Genomic DNA, 20035 nt, shown 5'->3' on the forward strand with positions numbered 1-20035 from the left:
TTCCGTGTCTGTTGTCACGTATCCACACTCCCAAGCCTATCACAATGGCCTTTCCCTCTCTGATGTCATTCTTGGTGATGTCCCAAGTTTATCTTACTCTTCTCCTCATGAAAAAAAAAAAATATTAACAGCTCCCAAACCTCAGTCCTCCCAAGCAGGCTTTCTTTTTCCCTGGGTCTTGCAATATTACCTAAGAAATAATATTGAAGGAACAATTCCTGTGACTGTGTCCTGAAGGGAGAGAGCTTGAGGGCCTCCTTCAGTTTGCAGTAAACGTGGAGACAGGACCTTTCAGAGACATGACCCTGACTCTGCAGTTCCACACAAAGAAGTGGCTATTCGTAGACATTTTACTCCAGGTAAAAGGACAGGGATATAGAAAAAGGCCAGAGAAGGAACGGATCCTTCATCACCCTCAAATCACCTCAAGCCAATAGCTACCTATACCTCATAAAGTCCCTGCTGGAAATGTTTTTTCAGAGTGTTTATTAGACTTTCTCTAAATATGCAGTCATTCAGCACAATTGTTTACCCAAACACTGAGGCTTATTAAAGGTTCCTTAATCCAAGGGCAGAGAGAACCAAACAGCTGATCCAAGACACTATCTGATGCCAGGTGGCCACTGGCCTGGCTGACATTTCTTCCACACACCATACAGCCTCACAACTTGGCCACACAGCTAGGAAATTAATCATCTGGCCTACATTCTCTGTGTCTGATGGCTGCAATAATGCTGCTTGGCTGAGAGATGCACATTTTTGTTTCTCATCTAAACAGTGTAAAGAGAAGGAAATTAGTCCAAGGTAATGGAATTGAAAAACTTAGCCAAAGAGAACTCCATCAAGAGCGATGGAAAAGAAATAAACAGGAAGGAATGATGTGCCCTCTCACTGGACAGAGAGAGGAGATGGGCACTCAGTGCCTTACAGTCTATACAAGAGCAACGGCACACAAGAAGGGGGCCAAGAATGGGTCATTTTTGACTGAAAGAATCTTGAGTTCAAGTCCCTATATAGAATTCTTCCAGAAAGTAAAGTTGTGGGATGGTCTAATGCACAATTCTTTAAAGAAACCCCTTTTTTAAAATATTTCCAACCAAGGAACAGAGATAACAGGAAAATTTACTTTTCACTGGATGTCCTTTTGTTCTTTGAACTTGGTGCCCCATACTACCTATTATTAACTGTTCAAAATTTTTCAACTTAAAAAAAGAGCAAATATAAAATTTAAAAAATTAAATTTAATGTTCCCTCAAGAAAAACAACACACTAAATACAGTTTCTCAAAGATGCTCATTTCTCCAAATATTGTCAAGTTAAAACCATGCCATAGAACACATTCTTCCTTGGCTGTGCAGCCAAAGTTGGAAATAGCATTTATTTGTTAGCAGATGGCAAATGCATAAAAAATTTTGTTTCAGTGAAATAGTTCATCTTTCAGTGAACTTTTCAGAGAGCTTTCTAAAGAAATGGCTAAATCACCACTCCCTGAATCAAATAGATGGAAAGCTTAAATCCGAAATCTACCTTTAACCAGTGCTGTTAATATGGGAAATTTACAACCCCAGCAAACTATCTTGTACACAAAAAGAAAAAAAAGAATAAAAACATACAAAAAAATCACCCACCTCTGAAATAAACTCTTCTACAAGGCGCTGGTGGTGAAAGCTGGAGGGATCCTGTAGTTCTTCATTGTATTGTTCCCCCAAAAGGTGGATACTGAATTCTGCAACCTGCTCCACTGCTGGTTTTGTGGATTCTTCTATCACATTCTCAATTTCATTGCTAATCTGGATTTTTAGAGAAAGAACAATAAATGTCAATGTTCACTCATTCAGTCAACAAATATTTATTGATCACCCATGATATGCCAGACACTGCCAAAGGCAACTTCTGATGACGACTGTTTATATAATATTTGACTTTGAAACTAACTGGTGGACTTTAAGACACAGGCTAATATTAAAATTACTGTGTATTTGTACATTCCTTTGAATACACAATGACTGGTTCAGAGAAGGATAGAAAATTTTGTTAGTAAATAAATAAAAGGAAAACATTTTTAAAGAAGAAAAAGAGTTGAAATTATCATCTAAAAATAGTCTAGAAGGATGGTTCTCAAACTTTTTGGTGTTAGGACCCCTTTAAACTCTTAAAATTCATTGACGAACCCAAAGAAGTTTGGTTTTTGTGGGTTATATCTATAGATACACACCAAACAAAAAATTAAAAGAGAAATTTTAAATATATATATTAATTCATTTCAAAATAAGAAACTCATTACCTGTAAAAATGAATAACATATGTTTTGCAAAATAAAAAAATTAGTGAGAAGAGCAATGTTTATATTTTTACAAATTCTTTAAAGTCTGGCTTAATAGAAGATGGCTAGATTCTCATACCTGCTTCTGCATTCAATATGTTGTTTTAGCTGAAGTACATGAAGAAAATCCAGCCACACAGATATGTATTGGGTAAGGAAGGAATACATTAATAGCCTTTTCAGATAATCATGGATAATCTTTTCTGATACTGTGCCAAACTCAATAAGTGGAAGTTTTTTAAAGCTTAGTTTCTATGTGGAATCTGAAACCACACCAACAAACTTTTTGTACTCTGTAACATCTAAATCCAGGTCTTCCACAAGCCAAAGCTGGAACAATTTGAGCAACAAAATAAATAGTGGATTATAATCCAAAGAATAAAAGAAATATCCATGAGTCTGTACTGATATAAACAAATAATTTAATAAATAAATGAGAGAGAAGTGGCAATAGTTCCTTACCAAAGAATCCCAATTAACAAATGTAGAAGGAATGAGGAAAATAGAATATCACTACTAGAACCCAACAGTGATAATTGTTGCATGCAAGATACACTTGTGCTCATCTAATCCAAGTCCCTCCATTTTAATACACAAGAAAAACAGGGATTGAGATGGAAGAATGGCTAGCCTAAGGGCTCACAGCAAGCCAATGGCAGAGTCAGGAAGAGAATGCCGGGCTTTTTTCACTGTATCATCTTTCTTCCCTGATGGATCATATAACCACAGACCTTCAAAACTTCACAACTGGAAAGAACCTCGAAAATTTCACCATCCTTTCTGATGCCTGAATTCTCTCTACAGTATCCCCCAAAAATATCTATTTATCCTCAGTTTAAATGGCTTTGATGAGAAAGTCTTGGAAAGACTTTCAAAGGCAGGCCATTACATTTCCAAAAAAGCTCTCTCATGGTTGTAAAGTTCTTAATAAAACCCAAATATATTTCCCTGTAAATTCCCACTGATCTCAGTTCTGCAACCTGGAATGCGTATAAAAAGTGTAGTCCCCAGACAGCCCTTCAAATAAGTATAGGCAGCTGTCATCTTCCCTAATTTTTCACTAGTTCCTTTCCTCTAGAGACTTCTCAAGCTCTTAATGTCTTCCTTAGAGTGTGGTACACATAAGTGAGGTCTGATCAATTAAAATATGGTACAATTAAAATATGGTACAACCATCACCTTCCTTATAGTAGATTCTAATTTCTATTAATGCAGCCTGAAAGTACACTTGCTTTTACTAGTTTTTTTCCCCTCAGTACTCAGCTTTCTTCCCCATCATACTGCTGAGTCATGTTGAAACTAACAAAAACCTTTAGTCTTAAGGAATTTTGTACAAGACTTCGTCTTCTTCCAAATTAAATTTTCTCTCACTAAATTTGAACAGAAATTTCCACTTCCATTATTACTATAAAAGAAATATCCTTAGTAACCTTACTGCTACAGAATGCCTAAAATGCTAAATAAATATTTTTAATGTTTTTAATGCATACCTGGTTTGTAAGAAAACAAAGAAAGCCCCAAGGGATCAAAAAAGATAGGTTAGAAAAATCCAGAGAGGTGATTCAGTAATCTATGTGTACATAGTATATCTAGTGATCCCTTGTGACCTAGGCTTTAGTTTTAAATACCACAAAGGGATAGAATATAAATAGCAGGTCCCTACGTGTTGAAGTCAGATCAAAGACTCCTACATAAAGCAAGGATTTTAAAAACGCAATAGACAGTTTGAGCAACAAATTAGACTAAGTTGAAAGAAGAATAAGTGAACTGGAAGACATTTCTGAATGCAACAAAGAGAGACAAAGAAAGTTATGAAACAGTGGTTAACTGACAGAAGGTATAAAATGAGGAGGTCAGACATATATCTAATCATACGAGGTAACAGCTGAAAATTTCTTCTATACACATTTTTGTGAAACTGCAGTATCCTCAATACTGTATTATATACTATTATATCATAGTTATGGTTAGAGTAGTATATGATACAGTATTTGGGATACTATATAATACTAAATGATATAGTATTGGGGATACTATATACACAAGCATACCTCATTTTATTGGGCTTCCCTTTATTGTATTTTGCAGATACTACATTTTTTAGAAATTGAAGGTTTGTGGCAATCCTGAGTCAAGCAAGTCCATCAGCGCCTTTTTTCCAAAAGCATTTGCTCACTTCATGTCCCTGTGTCACATTTTGGTAATTCTCACAATATCTCAAATGTTTTTATTATTATTATATTTGTTATAGCGATCTGTGATCAGTGATCTTTGATGTTACTACTAGACTTCCTCAAGGCTCAGACGATTGTTAGCAGTTTTGAGCAATAAAGTATTTTTTAATTAAGGTATGTACATTGTTTTTTTTAGACATAATGCTATTGTTCACTCAACAGACTATAGTAGAGTTTAAACATAACTTTTATATGCACTAGGAAACCAAAAAGTTCGTGTGACTTGCTTTATTGCAATATTCACTTTATTATGGTCGTCTGGAACTGAACGCACAGTATCTCTGAGATATGCCTGTAGCAGTATACTATACTACAGTATACTTACAGTACTATACTATATAGTATATGGGATTCTGCAGTTTCACAACAATGGGGATAAGAGTTGATTATGTTTATTTATTTTGCTTTGGATTTGTTGTACTTCCTTAACATGAAGCTTTATGACTATTATAAATTTTGAGAAATTCTCAGTCATTATCTCTCATCATTAGATATAGATAGACAGAGAGAGAGCAATATCTTAAAAGTAGGACAAAAAAATAGTAAGATTACCCACAAGGGAATAAGAACTGAATTGTTAGTTGAGCTCTTAGTAGCAACAATAAAAGTTAGAAGATAGTGAAATAAAACCTTGAAAATAAAAAACTCAATCTAGAATTTAATACAGATTTTAAGTATCTTTCTAGAATAAAAGGATAATAAAGAAATTTTCAGGTGACCAAAAACTGAGATTGAACCAGTGAGATATTCTCACTAAAGTAATACCAGAAGCATATATTTCAGAAGGAAAATTAGTCCAGAAGAGAGGTCTAAAATGCAAAAAAGAGTTTTAAGAAAATAAAGTGGTAAACATCTGGGTAAATGTAAAACAAACTTTAACTGTATAAAATAAATATAATAAAATAAATTTGTGGGATTAAAAAGAGAGAGAACTAAAAGGGAAAGAACAAAAATACTGAAAAATAGCATATATAATAGTAGGGTGATCATTTGAATCATTCTAATGTTCTAATGTTCCTATATTACTCAGGATAAGGATAAAGATTCTGAAAAACTTGAATATTGCTAGATTAAATACACATAATAACACACAGGGTAAATACTAACAAAACAGAAATAAAGTATATAATTTCTAAAATGGTATCTGGAAAATGTGTTAGGAAAAAACTGAACTGTAAAATTGTACATTAGGCTTCACTTTGAACTAGAGGTACAGGCAATCTAATTCCTGTCATGTATCCCTGTACTATTTTGTTTTCCTACTGATTCTATAAATCACCTTCAAATCACCCTCTCTGTTTTAGAATGTTCCAACTGATTACACACAATGTCTTCATTTCTATTATAGTGAATTCTATCTCACTCTGTAAATGTTTCCAGACCTAAATCATAACTATTCTGCCTCAAGTTCAGAACTACAGTATCACTTTTTATTCAAATATTTATCAAATGCCAATATTTTCTAGTACCATCTAATTTGGACACAGTTGTACTAAGGGTAAATATATTGATTCAAGGATCCCAAACTACCACCAGCCTTGTTCAGTGACAGGGAAACTAGTGGGGCAGAGTGGGGTGACTTAACCTGACTTCTCAGAAGTTAAAATGTCTAAGTTGGTAAGAGAAGGTGTAAGGTAACAAAATTGTATCTTTCTAGTGAGTACGTTCAATCAGAGTTTGCTTATATTAAGTAATCTAGGATTTATGCATATTTAACAAAATTTCTAACAAAATGTTTCTGTCTTCCTGGAAGTGTATACTTTTTTAAAAATTTTGAATGTGATAGAAAGCCAACTTAATGTTGTTTAGTGGACAGATTACTATTAATAATGATGCATTTAAAAAGCATGGTATTTCTTTAAACTACATAAAATCTATATACTTTCCCTCTGAAGAAGACTAAGTCCTGATTTATTAAGAGACAGAAGAACATAAGCAAAAACCCTCACAGTAAATTATGTACACAGCCCACAAAAGACAGTGGGCATACCATGATGACAGCTCCCCAGGCCCCTAGTCATTTCATTTACAATTTGAAGCCATTCCTTGCCAAAAGCAGATTTACTTGGCTCTCTAAGGAATCGCAGATTTTTTGTACTGGTTTTAGAATCTACATTTCCATAAAAGGAACCACCTGAAGTTTTGTGTAGTCTGGCAATGGACTATAAATCTCTCTTAATCCCTATTCTCCATGTTAGAAACTAAATAACAAAACAGAACATCACTCACACTCTCTTCTGGCCTCTCCAAGCTGCTCTCTGAGATACCTTCATAGAAGGTCACCCCTGGATATGGAACACTGAGACTGGCACCTAAGTAGAAAAACAAAGATATGTGCATGAATTCAGTCCATGACTAAATCAGAATTCCTATCAGGAAACAAGAAACTGATTTCCAAGGCATTTCTAAAAGTCATTTACTTTTTCATCCTAGAAATTCTGTGCTTTCTAACCTCAAGACACATTTATCCAGAGTCTCCTCAGCACAAGAAATAAATATGACTCATTCAACAAGCATTTATTGATAAGTACTATATGTCAGGCTCTATGTAAGCCTCCAGGGATACTAAGTCCCTATCCTTAAGGAGCTATCTAATAAAACTAACACTCTCAGATAGGGGAAGTGGGTGAAGGTTGGAATTGGCCATAAGTTAAAATCTTTTTTTAATTGGGGTATAGTTGCTTTACAATGTTGTGTTAGTTTCTGATGTACAGCGAAGTGAATCAGCTACATGTATACATATATCCCCTCTTTTTTGGATTTCCTTCCCATTTAGGTCACCACAGAGCATTGAGTTCCTTGTGCTATACAGCAGGTTCTCTTTAGTTATCTATTTTATACATGGTAGTGTATATATGTCAATCCCAATCTCCCAGTTCATCCCACCTCCTGCCCATAAATTATAATTACTGAAGCTGGGCCTCATTGTGCTATTTTTGTATATGTTTGAAATTTCCAACATAGAAGAGCTTTTTTAAAAAAAAATTAAAAATAAAGAAAGCAACTACTAATTTATAGGAAATATAGAGGTCAAAGTAAATGTTAAAGTACACCACAGAATGCAATCAGAAAAAATTCTTACTCTACAAGACAAATGACAAATGGTAGAGCTAGAAAGGTCCTACCTTTTGACATAAGCTGTAATCACAGGGTGTTTGCCATAAAACAATTGTTTAGGTTGTACATTTGTTTTAAGCAGTTTTCTGATTTTGTATTATACTTAATAATTAAAGATTCTTAAGTACCCACATCATAATGCCATAAAATAAGTGAAAAAAGAATTAATTTTTCTTGAGATTCTTAAACAACACAGAGAGAGAAACACATGGTATTTTTAAAATGTGAGCTGAAAAATTTGCTTCCTTTCAATTAAATAATAAATTTTAGAAGAAAAGTGAATAAAGGCACAAAAGCATACCTCCCAATGTTGACGTATCACCAACAGGAACTGGAGATGACAATTCAGGGCTAGGAAAAAAATTGTTTGGAGTTATTAAATGATAGAAATGTGAGGGGTTATTTTGGGGTTTGTTTTCCAAAAAGGATTCACCAGATCTCCAAACAACGATTCCCAAACCAAAGTACTGAGTAGCAAATTAAAAAAAAAAAAAAAAATAGTCTTTACAATTGATTTATTTTACATTTTTTGATGCTACTCAACTAGAATCACCCTACATAAAGTACTCCCTTACTTACTATTTCATCACACTGTTTCATTTCTTCTCAGTTCTTATCACTATGGGAAATTATTCTGCTCATTTATTTATCTACTTTTTGATCTCTGTCCACGCCCTAATCCTCTAGAATGGCATTGTCTAATATGGTAGCCAGTGGACGTATGTGGCAATTTAAATTAATTTAAAATTAAAGTTTAAAATTCAGAACTTTATCCACACTAGCCACATTTCAAGTGTTCAACAGTCACATGTGGCTAATGGCTACTTTATTGGACAGCCCAGAACAAGTCCATCATCACAGAAGTTTCTATTGAATAAGACTGCCTCAAGAATCTAAACTCCATGAGATTAGGGACCTTACCTGCCATATTCATGCTGTATCTCCACCCTAAAAAAGAACCTACCACTTAATAGGTACTGAATAGATATTTTGGGAATAAATAAATAAATACTATTGGCCAACCAGTGTAGTGTAGAAGGCCCTTGACATACAGTTTTGAACAAAACACCCATGGTCTATGAAGGTTACCATCTAATAGAAAACAGATAACAAATACATGATTACAAACTCAACAAGTAGTACAGACACGAAAGCACTGGCTCCTAAGGCAAACATATAAGCCCAAATCTCATCTCATTGGAGAGATCACAGAGTCATAAAACTTTTTAATATAAAACAAGTCAAGCTTAGAGAAATGATTTGCTATAGGCCACATTGCTCTCAGGTTTCAGGTCCCCCGACTATCTTTTAACCATGTTGCCCTGCAACTGCAAGCAAAGATCAGAAGAGATCAGAGGATAATCTGAGAAAGCCCTTGCTCTAAAGAAAAGAAGGTGGGTTTCTGCAAGTCCAAATTTCCATATACCCCCAAAATATACAATTTAAATTATAGTAATTGAAAACTCTCTTCAACTTTCCACAAGTCAGCTTTCGAAGGAGACTTTATCACGGTCAAAATGTCTCCCTCTCAGACTTGATAATGTCTCAGTGAGTCCCATCTTCACTTCAGAACCACACCTTTAAATTGTCCCGCTGCTCTAAACTAGATCATGGTGGGGCGGGGGGCGGGTTGCTCACAGCCATCAGATAAACATGGCACACATCTTGAAGCATCAATTTTTTACTCCAAAGTAGAAGCATAGGCAGGGAGCTAAGTAAAAACTGATATGGAATTTAAAACATCTTAATATTAAAACAAGGGTGGCTATAGAGTAGAATATAGAGTTTAAATGAATATTAAGATAAAATATGATAGTTTCAAAGCCATTTCATGACTGGAATTGGAGTGAGGGAGTCAACTAGGGCCATGTTCCCTAAAGCCCCAGGCTTTGGTAGAAAATTTGAGAAATATAGGTTAAAAAAAAATCTCCCCATAAGGATTCTTCTGGTTTTAGAAATACTATCTAGAAAGAATAACATATTAAACCAGTACACCAAACCTATCACTATTGGTTATTTTTCATCCACTTGCAGGAAACTGCTTACTAAGTGAGCTGTCATCCAAAAGAACCTAAAGGAATAGGACATCTGGATAAGTCATTTTGATGAATGATGAGTAGAGGAAGACCTGGATGATGAGAAAGCACCAAGAGGCTTCTTGGGTTTCAGGAGATGGAGCTTAAAATACTAGGATTCAGATGCATTTGGAAGAGACATTAACATCATCAGGCTTGAATAGGATTTATCAACTGTCCACAAGGCAGAATCCCTCCCAATACCTTCACTTTATAGATGAAAAATCAAGGTGCAAATGGTAAAGCAATTTTCTCAGGGTCACACAAAGACTTGATGACCCAAGGCCATACCTAAAATTCCTAACCATATCCAGTTCGCTTTTTTTTTTTTTTTAAAGATTTATTTATTTTTTTTTTAAAGATTTATTGATTGATTGATTGCTATGTTGGGTCTTCGTTTCTGTGCTAGGGCTTTCTCTAGTTGTGGCAAGCAGGGGCCACTCTTCATCGCGGTGCGCAGGCCTCTCACTATCGTGGCCTCTCTTGTTGCGGAGCACAGGCTCCAGATGCGCAGGCTCAGTAGTTGTGGCTCACGGGCCTAGTTGCTCCGCGGCATGTGGGATCTTCCCAGACCAGGGCTCGAACCCGTGTCCCCTGCATTAGCAGGCAGATTCTCAACCACTGCGCCACCAGGGAAGCCCCAGTTCGCTTTTTAATGATAATAATAGCAAGAATGACTACAATTAAATTTATCGCGTCAAGCATTGTGTTAAGTGCTTTATCTTGGTTAACTCACTTAATTCTGGCATCAATCTTAAAAGGAAGACACTATAATCCCCATTTATGCATATGAGGAAACTAATGATAGAAGAGATTAAGAATTTGCTCAGGGTCACACAGCTAGCCAATGAAGGAGCTGTGATGTAAAATCGGCCCATTTGATTCCAGAAACCTCACTCCTACCCACATTAATTCCACATCACATGGACTTTATGTGACCCATATTCCCTAGAAGAGCAACCAAGATGGTTTTACTTGGTCTTAATGATAGTGGTGTACATAAACTAAAAGACCTAAAAGTCAAAATGTGTAAGGACCAAGAAAGAGGAGGGGAAACCCAGTCAAAGCTGGAGAGCAATCAAGTATGAAGAGCAAACAGGTCAATTAAAACAAAGCACAATACTACAGTAGCTAGAATAGGAAGTTGGGATGGCATGGCAGAGAAACCAGACCTCATCTGGGGTTGGTCAAATTGTCCCCCAAATTAAAATCAAATTTAAGCTAATTCTCTAAGTAAACACTAAGAATGGAGAAATCTGCTCACTTCAGTAGAACTAGATTTCACTTACTAAATTCAAAATAACATTATTTTAATGATGGTAAGTAGGCAACTCTCAGTAACTCAAATCATTTGTCTAACACTCTAACACTTAATCCCTCATCCTCCCACACTTCCTTCAAAAGACAGTAACAAGAATCCTTTCACATTTTCTCATTAGGTGTGCCTCCTGCAGGGATACCCTAAAATGTGACTCACAACAGAACTAGAACACAGAGTAGTATTGGGTTTGGAGACAGAAATGCTTCATTTCTAGGCCAACCCACAAATTTGAAGTTGGTCAGCTAAGACCTTTAGCTTAATACCAGCAGCAAACAATCCCCTACTGTCTCATTTTCTCAGTTTATCCAGCTCATAATTTATTCCTCACAACTACTACCTAATCATGTCAGTGGAATTCAGATGGAATTGTGTCAAAAGATATCATAGCCACATGGAATATATGTTTAAAAATACAGTAAAACAAGCCAACAGTACTTTCATATCTAGATTACTACTCTCCTTTACAATTTGCTATACTTTGCTCTAGAATCTGTTAACTGTAATGAGCATGTGACAACAAAAGAACATAAGGCAAGGAGTTAGGAATCCTGGGTTCTAGTCCCAGATGTATCACCAACTTTGTGTATAACTTGGGAAAATACCTCAGTTGCTCTGGGCCTCAAGAACTAATCTCTAAAATAGGAACACCTCCTGCCCTACCTACTGCACAAGGGTGCTGATGAAAACTAAATAAAATATTATACGCAGAGGCATTAGGAAAAGAGGCAAGGTGCCATTTTTGGGGGGTGCACCACAGAGGCAAGGTGCCATTGTTGGGAAGCGCACAAGGAGAGGGGCGGGACCGCCATAGAAGCTTCTTTCTCTGCAGCAGGGCACCACCTACACGAGCTCCAGGTGCGAGCTGCTGCTGCCATCTTGGACTCGAGAGGCGGCTCGGACCCGCTGCCCCCGCCTTCCTCAGAGCATGTGGGTAGGGCCACACACCTGCACACCCTCTATCAAGGGGATAAAGGACAGCACATGCTGAGGAAAGAGACGGCAAGCATTCAAACCAAAAACAGCCCTCACACCAAAAAAATATTAAACCCACACGAGCTATGCAGGGATGATCCCGCATATAAATAGCCCTCCAAGACTACAGTAGATAATTGTTTTTCCTAAACTCACAGAATGAGAGAAATATAAGTAAAATGAAGAAGCAGAGGAACCACTCCCAATTAAAAGACCAAGAGAATTCCCCTGAAGGAACAAACAATGAAACAGACCTCTTCAGTCTAATAGACACTGAGTTCAAAAAGGAGGTAATGAAAATGCTGAAGGAATTAAGAAAGGTTATCGACAGAAATTCAGATTACTGTAAAAAGGAACTAGAAACTATAAGGAGGAACCAAGAAAAATGAGAAAATTCATTTATTGAGACAAAAGCTGAGCTAAAGGCAATGAATAGCAGAATGAATAATGCAGAAGAAAGAAGTGATCTGGAAGACAGAATAATGGAAATTACCCAATCAAAACAGCAGACAGAAAAACAAATGAAAGCAAAATAAGAGACCTATGGGATAATACAAAGCATGCCAATCTATGCATAATAGGGATTCCAGAAGGAGAAGAAAGAGAAAAGGGGATAGAAAATGTATTTCAATAAATTATGACTGGAGCTAAGGGGAGATGTTTTCAAGATGTCTGGCTGGAGACAAGCGCTGGAGGAGGGCTTTTTGTAAAACAGGTAACCTGGGAACACTTGAGCATGTTTAAATGCTAATGAGCAGTTAGTAACAGGAGAAGTTGAAGACTCAGGAGAGAGAGAGAAAAACAATGACAGGTTGATGTCTGAAAGGTAAGATGGGATGTGAGGTCCTGAGTAAGGTGGAAAATGCTTTTTTTTTAATAGACTTGCCAGATGATAGTAGGGGGAAGGTTAAATTGGTACACAGCAGACTATTTGGTACAAGCCATATGTTAGCAGATAGGTTAGAGTTCATGTAGAAGAAGCAATTTAAATTACAGACAAGTATTGTGGTAAGCAGAATAATGGTCTCCCAAAGATGTCCACATTCTAATCCGCAGAACCTGTGACTACGTTAGGTTACATGCAAAGGGGAATTAAGGTAGCAGATGGAATTAAGGTTGCTAATCAGCTGGCCTTAAGGAAGAGGGCATATCCTGGTTTATCCAGGTAAGCCCAATGTAAATGTGGAAGAAGGAGGCAGAAGAGTGCCAGAGTGATAGAATATGAGAAAGTCTCGACCAGCCACTGCTAACTTTGAAGATGGAAGGGGGTCATAAGTCAACGAGTGTGGGCAGCCTCTAGAAGCTAAAACCCGCAAGAAAACAGATTCTCCCCTATAGCCTCCAGAAAGGTAACGCAGACCTGCCAACACCTTGAGACTCATGTCAAACTTCTGAACTACACAACTGTAAGATAAATTTGTGTTTTTTTAAGCTACCAAAGCTTGTGGTAATTTGTTGCAGCAGAAATAGAAAACTAGTACAAGAATCTCAACACAGAAAATGAGAGTAATCTCAAGAAAACCATAAAAATAAATTTAAATATAGAAAAGTGATGGGCAAATTAAGGGTTTTAAGGGATGACTATAATATTCAGCTTAAAGAAAGAGGGGCTTAGTGAATTCCTACACCACTTCCATGGTTTCACTCCCAGTGTTACCTAACTCCAGGTCACCTCATTTCAGCAAGTACCATTTCAGCAAGTACCACAACTTTTCATCCCACCCTGACCTGGTCTGCTCTAGTTTCACGGGAAGGATACCAACTTTTAAATTCTCAAAATTTAGTTATATTTTTGTTCATCTGTATTGCTATTTTTACTCATGCCCTATTTTCTAAGGATGGTGCATAGTATTTTGAGTCTCCTCGTATATCTAGGACATACAGTGCCTTATCAATAAAAATAGGTGACACAGTCAGTTCTCTATGATGTTTATTTATGAATGTTTCAACATGATTAATACATCAGGAAAACTAAGCATAATAAGAATTTCTCCTCTACACATACACAATTTCATTACAAGAAATAGTAGGTGAATGAAGAAAACTGCACCCAGTTGAAGTGAGCTACGTAGGAATACACAAACTACACCTCAAACATCTTCCACCAACCTCTGTTCACCTCATGTGTTATGTGTTATGTGTTATGACACCAATCCACATATGGTGTTACAACTTTCCATCCTATTTCAGATAACCTTCCTTCCACCACTTTATAATAACTCACAAGCTACAATCTTTCCAATGTCTATTTTCACAGGTAAACTCCAAGGCTTCTTCCAGGTTAAGAGCCATATTTATTATGGTTTTTATATACTTCTTAACCATATAAGATATGTAAGATGTGCTATCATTTTTATTACGTACAACCATGAAGATTACTGGCACTGGTAAGACCCACAAGATTATTTAGTCTACTGCATTGCATGTTGCAATGGCAATCACAAGTAACCTCTGAGCTCTGGCTCTCAGAGGTGAAGAACCCACATTTAAAGCACCACATGGCCCCACATCTAAGCAGAAGATCAATCCCAGGCCCCAGCATAGACTCAGTGGTACTGTTAGCTGTATGAAATGAGACCACAAGGAGTCCCACTTTCCTCCTGTTTACTCATGTTTGATTTGAAATTTACATATACCCCACTACAACCCACAGGTGTACTCCAGCTATGCTTTTGCCTGGACTCTGCTGACCAGGCTAGACCTCTGGACACTGACTCACCTAGTTGGTTTTTCAATCTGTCCTTCCATCTAATTTGAGGCAAAATTCTGGACTCTGACCTGAATTGCATGCCCTAGTGATGTTTTTCAAAAAAACATCACCTGCATGCCGGCATAATCTAGATATTTTGAGTATGGATAGAATTGGAAATCTTTAGTCCCTGTAGGCTCAAAATCCCTCACCTTCCATGATCTGCTTTGTCCTGCTACTGTTCAGGAGCCAGAAATGACCTTAATTCTAAGCCCAAAGGCCCACAGAGCCAAGACTCATACCACTGGAGGATTCATCAAGGTTGTGCTATTCCTACGCTTCAACATCATAATCGTCATTACACAATAAAGTGACCCACACCACAACCCATCATTTAGTAAACTACCCTCCACTAAAGTGTACCATTTTAGATAAATATTATGATTAGCCTGTAAGCCTCAACAAGAGTAGATCATTTGGTATTCCATTTCCAAAAATCTATTTTCTCACCCAAGAGAGAGGACCAAGTCTGGCTCCTGGGAAGGTCAGACAGTAAACTAGCACAGTGGCTGCAGAGGTCATCTGGGAAAGGGAGTGGCCTCAAGATGAGGAAAAGCATTTGAGACTTACCCACAGGCCTGGTCATTGCAGGAACTGGCAAGAAAACAGGAAGGAATCATCAAATGTGGGATGAGTCTGGGAATAGGTATGATACATGTCTGTTGCCAAGCATGAACTTAGGGAAAAAAGACACTCACCTGCTTACAGTTTCCTTTGTGTGTGTCAGTTTCTAAGGAAAACAAAGATATAAAAATGACCATGTGAATTAATGATAGTTAATAAGCAGTAAACAAAACGTATTGCATCTAGAACACTAATGCCTTAACACAGAATCTATGTTATTATTCTCTATGGCTAGAGAACTAGTTAAAGCAAGGTACTAATGATGCCAAGTTTGTTTTGTGACTGCAAGAATGTCCCGACACTCAAGTCCCTGTGCTGTCTTAATGGGCAAAGATTAACAGACTTCACCTGCTAATCATTCCAAAAAGATCTACAGGTAAGAGATTGGTAGAGTTTTACATTAACCTTCCATGGACTTAGAACCAAACTGTTTTGTGATCTAATACATTTATAGAAACTCTCATCATAGACCAATATAATCATGTGGATAAAATAACTATGAAATCTGATTCTCCAGAATTCAGACAAAAAGATAAATTGTCTGATAAATAGTTGGATTATTCCTCTGGGGCATTCCAAAGCAAATTGTCTCCAAGTTTCCTCTAAATTAGTGGTTTTATTTTGAGACCAATACGATAAAAAGAACACTAATTTGGAATCAGAAGAATTCCATTTTCTCTTTCTTAGCTATGGAGGTAAATCCCAAAATCTCTCTGGTGCTGGGCCTCAATTTCCTATCGGTAAAATGGAGAGACTATTACTCTAAATAATTCCCAAAATATTTATAAATAACTCATGGCTCTTACTATACAGACTCCCCTAGAATAATCTCAGCCACTCTTTTTTTTCCTTTTTTAATTTCAACCATCCAGCAGCTTCAACTGTGATTTTATTTCCTTTAATTAATCTCTCTCAAGATACATATAAGCATATAGCAAAATCATCATTTTATCAGGTTATACTATTAGCTTTAAAATTTTATAGGCCAGCATGGTGGTTATTTGTACAAATGCTGGCATTCTGAGTTCTGATAAAGGGTGTCAACCACATAAATTCACCACCTATGTGTAAACAGTTGTTGTTACATTTAAAATCAAGCTAAAAAAACCCCAGAATGTATATATATGTAAAACTGAATCACTTTGCTGTACAGCAGAAATCAACACAACATTGTAAATCAACTATATTTCAATTTAAGAAAAAAAAAAAGGTAAAATCAAACTTCCTTCAGATTTTGGACAGCCAGTGATTGCTTAAGTAACGTTCTCAGCCACTCTTATGATTTCAATTACTACCTCAAGGCTGGTGATCCCTAGAGCTGTATTTATAACCCAGACCACTCTTCTTGGCTTCATACCTAAATATCAAGCAATTCACATTTCACAAATGGCTCAAAACAACACATTAAAAAGCAAACTCACTCTCCCTGTCAGCATCTACAAGCTGCTTCTCTGCCTGAGTTCTCAGTGGTAGTCATCCAAGCTAGAAGCTGGGAGGCTTCCCGGGCCATTCCTTCATCCTATCCCACTCCCATCCAATCCATCACAGAGTCCTACTAATCTTTTTCCTATTTATATCCCCTGTGCTCCCTTTCTCTATCTCATGGTCTAGTTAGGACTCTCATCCCCTCGGCCCTGGAGTCGTGACTGATCTCTGCTCATCTTGTCCCCTCTAATCTATCACAGGGCGTATAGAAACCATAATAACCGTTTTACAATTCAAAACTGTCCAATCAGCCCCCATGACTTACCTACTTACAACCCTTCAATGGTTTCCTATCAACTATAAACTTGTTAAGTTATCCACCCCTCCAGTCTGGTCTCTTGTCAATTCTACTCTTCTGATATATTGGCCCACATATACATATACAACTAATAATAATAAAATGTAAGAAGTACAACATTAAAGAATGAATAAAGAATTATGGAGTTCAAAGGATTATGGGAGCTAAATCTGCTAGGCTGGGGGTTGATTCCTCACAACGGAGCTTACATCTGAGCTGAGGACATGTAGGACTTGAACAAAAGGAAGAAGGATATAAAGGGCCTATCACACAGCATGAGCAATCTACCACATATATCTAAACAGTTTCATTCTCTTGTCATGAATACATGCATGCAACATGAAAAGGGGAAGGTGGGCAGAAAATGTGTCTATATGCATGCTTATTTATCCTTTGCTAAGAGCAAACTAAATCTAAAACAAGGAAAACAAGTAAGCAAATTCATTAATTAGAATCACATTTATACTTTACTAAACATTTATCCAATGACCTATATCCTCTATCTTAATTAGAGTCGCTTGCACCACTCTGAATTGATAAGATGAAAAACCCTGGCAAGAATGTTTGACTCTCACAGATTTATATTCTTAGCCTAAATCTTTGCTGAGTATTATTTCCAAATATTTACATTTATAAACAAGCGTGAGGCTCTTGCTGGGTTAACAATGCTTATTATAATGGCCAGAGCTAGGGATACAAAGGCTAAGCCACCCTGTGGTAGGTCATGTGAACAACCTAATTCAACAAAAAAGAATGCAGGGATTTGGCATTTGCTCTTTCTTCCTTTAGGCCTGAGCTATGTATACGCGCTTCTACAACAGTCCAGTAATTTCTTCCCTTGTTACTACATTTACCTTCATAATTAAGCTTCTATGTTCCACAGACTGACTAAAATGTGTGCCCATTTCAAATATAGTTGTGATTCCATCCTCACACAAATTCATCCAGTAATGATATTCTTCACGCCCAGGAAGTCGATCCCAAAAAGTCCTGAAGGCTTCCCAGACAGCTTCCTGGCATACTGAAAAACAAACAGAGAGGTATTTTTACAGGAAGCACTTTGGGGTTCTCACAATAAGAGGGGAAAAGTGTGTGTGTGTGTGTGTGTGTGTGTGTGTGTGTGTGTGTGTGTGTGTGTGGAAGGGTGGCAGTATACGTAACTCTGGATTTTCTCCTCCATTTTTCTGTAGACCTAAAACTTCTCCAAAAAATAAAATCTATTAATTTTTAAAAAGATGTGAGATGGGGGTTTCCCTGCTGGCGCAGTGGTTGAGAGTCTGCCTGCCAATGCAGGGCACACGGGTTCGAGCCCTGGTCCGGGAAGATCCCACATGCTGCGGAGCAACTGGGCCCGTGAGCCACAATTACTGAGCCTGCGCGTCTGGAGCCTGTGCTCCGCAACAAGGGAGGCCGCGATGGTGAGAGGCCCGCGCACCGCGATGAAGAGTGGCCCCCGCTTGCCACAGCTAGAGGAAGCCCTCGCACAGAAACGAAGACCCAACACAGCCATAAATAAATAAATAAATAAATTTAATACTTGCTACTCTAAAAAAAAAAAAAAAAAAGATGTGAGAACTAAAAAGAAAAATGATATTCAGAAGAAACATACTGCTGTATTAAAATGAAAGCTAATTTAATGTATCTGCTAAGTTATTTCAAAGCATCAACTCGGAAAGGACTCTAAACAGGCTGTCTGCACATTTTATACAGCACTAAGTGTATTGCTATCCTGTAACCATTTCAGTGTCCTGATGCAGGGCACTGCGCACAACAGATGGGATGAGAGAGAAGAGGAAGAGGGTGGTAAGGGAGAAAGACGGATTTAAGTGGGCAGAGATCAAGGAAATTATTTTTCATCTCAAGAGGACTGAATGCTAATCCACCAGCGTATCGAGATAGAGGCCCTGAACTCACTGAGTGAGAAGGATCTCAATTCTAGCCCTAGCCTCGCTGTGTACTAGCTTGATAACCGAGAGTAACTGACCTAGCCAGTCAACATTTCAATGTACTCATCTCTCTTTTGTAATGAGATGAATAGTAACTGCTTTATTTAATTTATCTGTGAGAGTATTTTATAAACTACATAGTGCTACATGAATATTAAATGTTATTATCATATTGGATTCTGGTTATCTAACAGTTATTTGATGGAAGAAGAGTCTCAGACTAAAAAAAGCTCTTAGGCTTTAACAGAGATTAAAATATATGAATATTGAAAGTTTCTCTATCAACTGATTTTTCAGGGTAAAATTGAATGAACCTTTGGTTGCAAACTTAGTTTCTTTTTCAGTGAACTAACTACATCCTTAATCCTGTTCTTTAGAATTTTTGACCCTACAGCATACAGAAGACTCCAACAGAGACTGGCTGAGGCAGAGGTGACCACTTGTAGATTCAAGTTTTCCCTTTCTTCCTCTTTAAACTTCCAAATGACAGCTTAGTACACACCAGAAGACAATGCAAAGATGAAAGTCTGGGTTGGTAAAAACAAACAAAGAGTGAATATCTACAAGATCTGGTTATGAAATGAGGTGATTCAAAGAAAGTATTAAAAGTACTGTGAGACCAAATAACTATATGTCTATGAGAAAAAGTAAATCTCAATAACGTCTTCACAATATACATAATAAAATAATTTGAAATATGAAAGCTAACACTTTGAAGGTCCTAAAAGAAAACACAGAAGAATATATACATGACCTGAAGATAAGCAAAGATTTCATAGACAGGACTCAGAAAGCAACAACTATAAAAGAAAAAACAAAAAACTGATATTAGAATTCATCAAAACTAAAAACTTCTGCTCAACAAAGATTCTATTAATAAAAATGAATAAG

At 37.0% G+C, this 20035-nt stretch overlaps 1 protein-coding gene across 1 annotated transcript in view; it reads right to left on the reverse strand.

Annotated features, from left to right (window-relative positions):
* IMPG2 (interphotoreceptor matrix proteoglycan 2) overlaps positions 1-20035 on the reverse strand; it is a 77247-nt gene that overhangs the window by 41885 nt on the left and 15327 nt on the right. Inside the window, exons 3-8 of the mRNA XM_082392061.1 lie at positions 18053-18219; positions 15490-15521; positions 15362-15385; positions 7976-8025; positions 6787-6869; positions 1629-1790 (exon numbers count right to left, since the gene is read on the reverse strand). Of these exons, the coding sequence (XP_082248187.1) occupies positions 1629-1790; positions 6787-6869; positions 7976-8025; positions 15362-15385; positions 15490-15521; positions 18053-18219 (518 nt within the window). The remainder of the gene's footprint in view (positions 1-1628; positions 1791-6786; positions 6870-7975; positions 8026-15361; positions 15386-15489; positions 15522-18052; positions 18220-20035) is intronic.

This window comes from Balaenoptera borealis, assembly GCF_965194805.1.
Source record: "Balaenoptera borealis genome assembly, chromosome: 5".
In the NCBI taxonomy this organism is placed as follows: domain Eukaryota; kingdom Metazoa; phylum Chordata; class Mammalia; order Artiodactyla; family Balaenopteridae; genus Balaenoptera; species Balaenoptera borealis.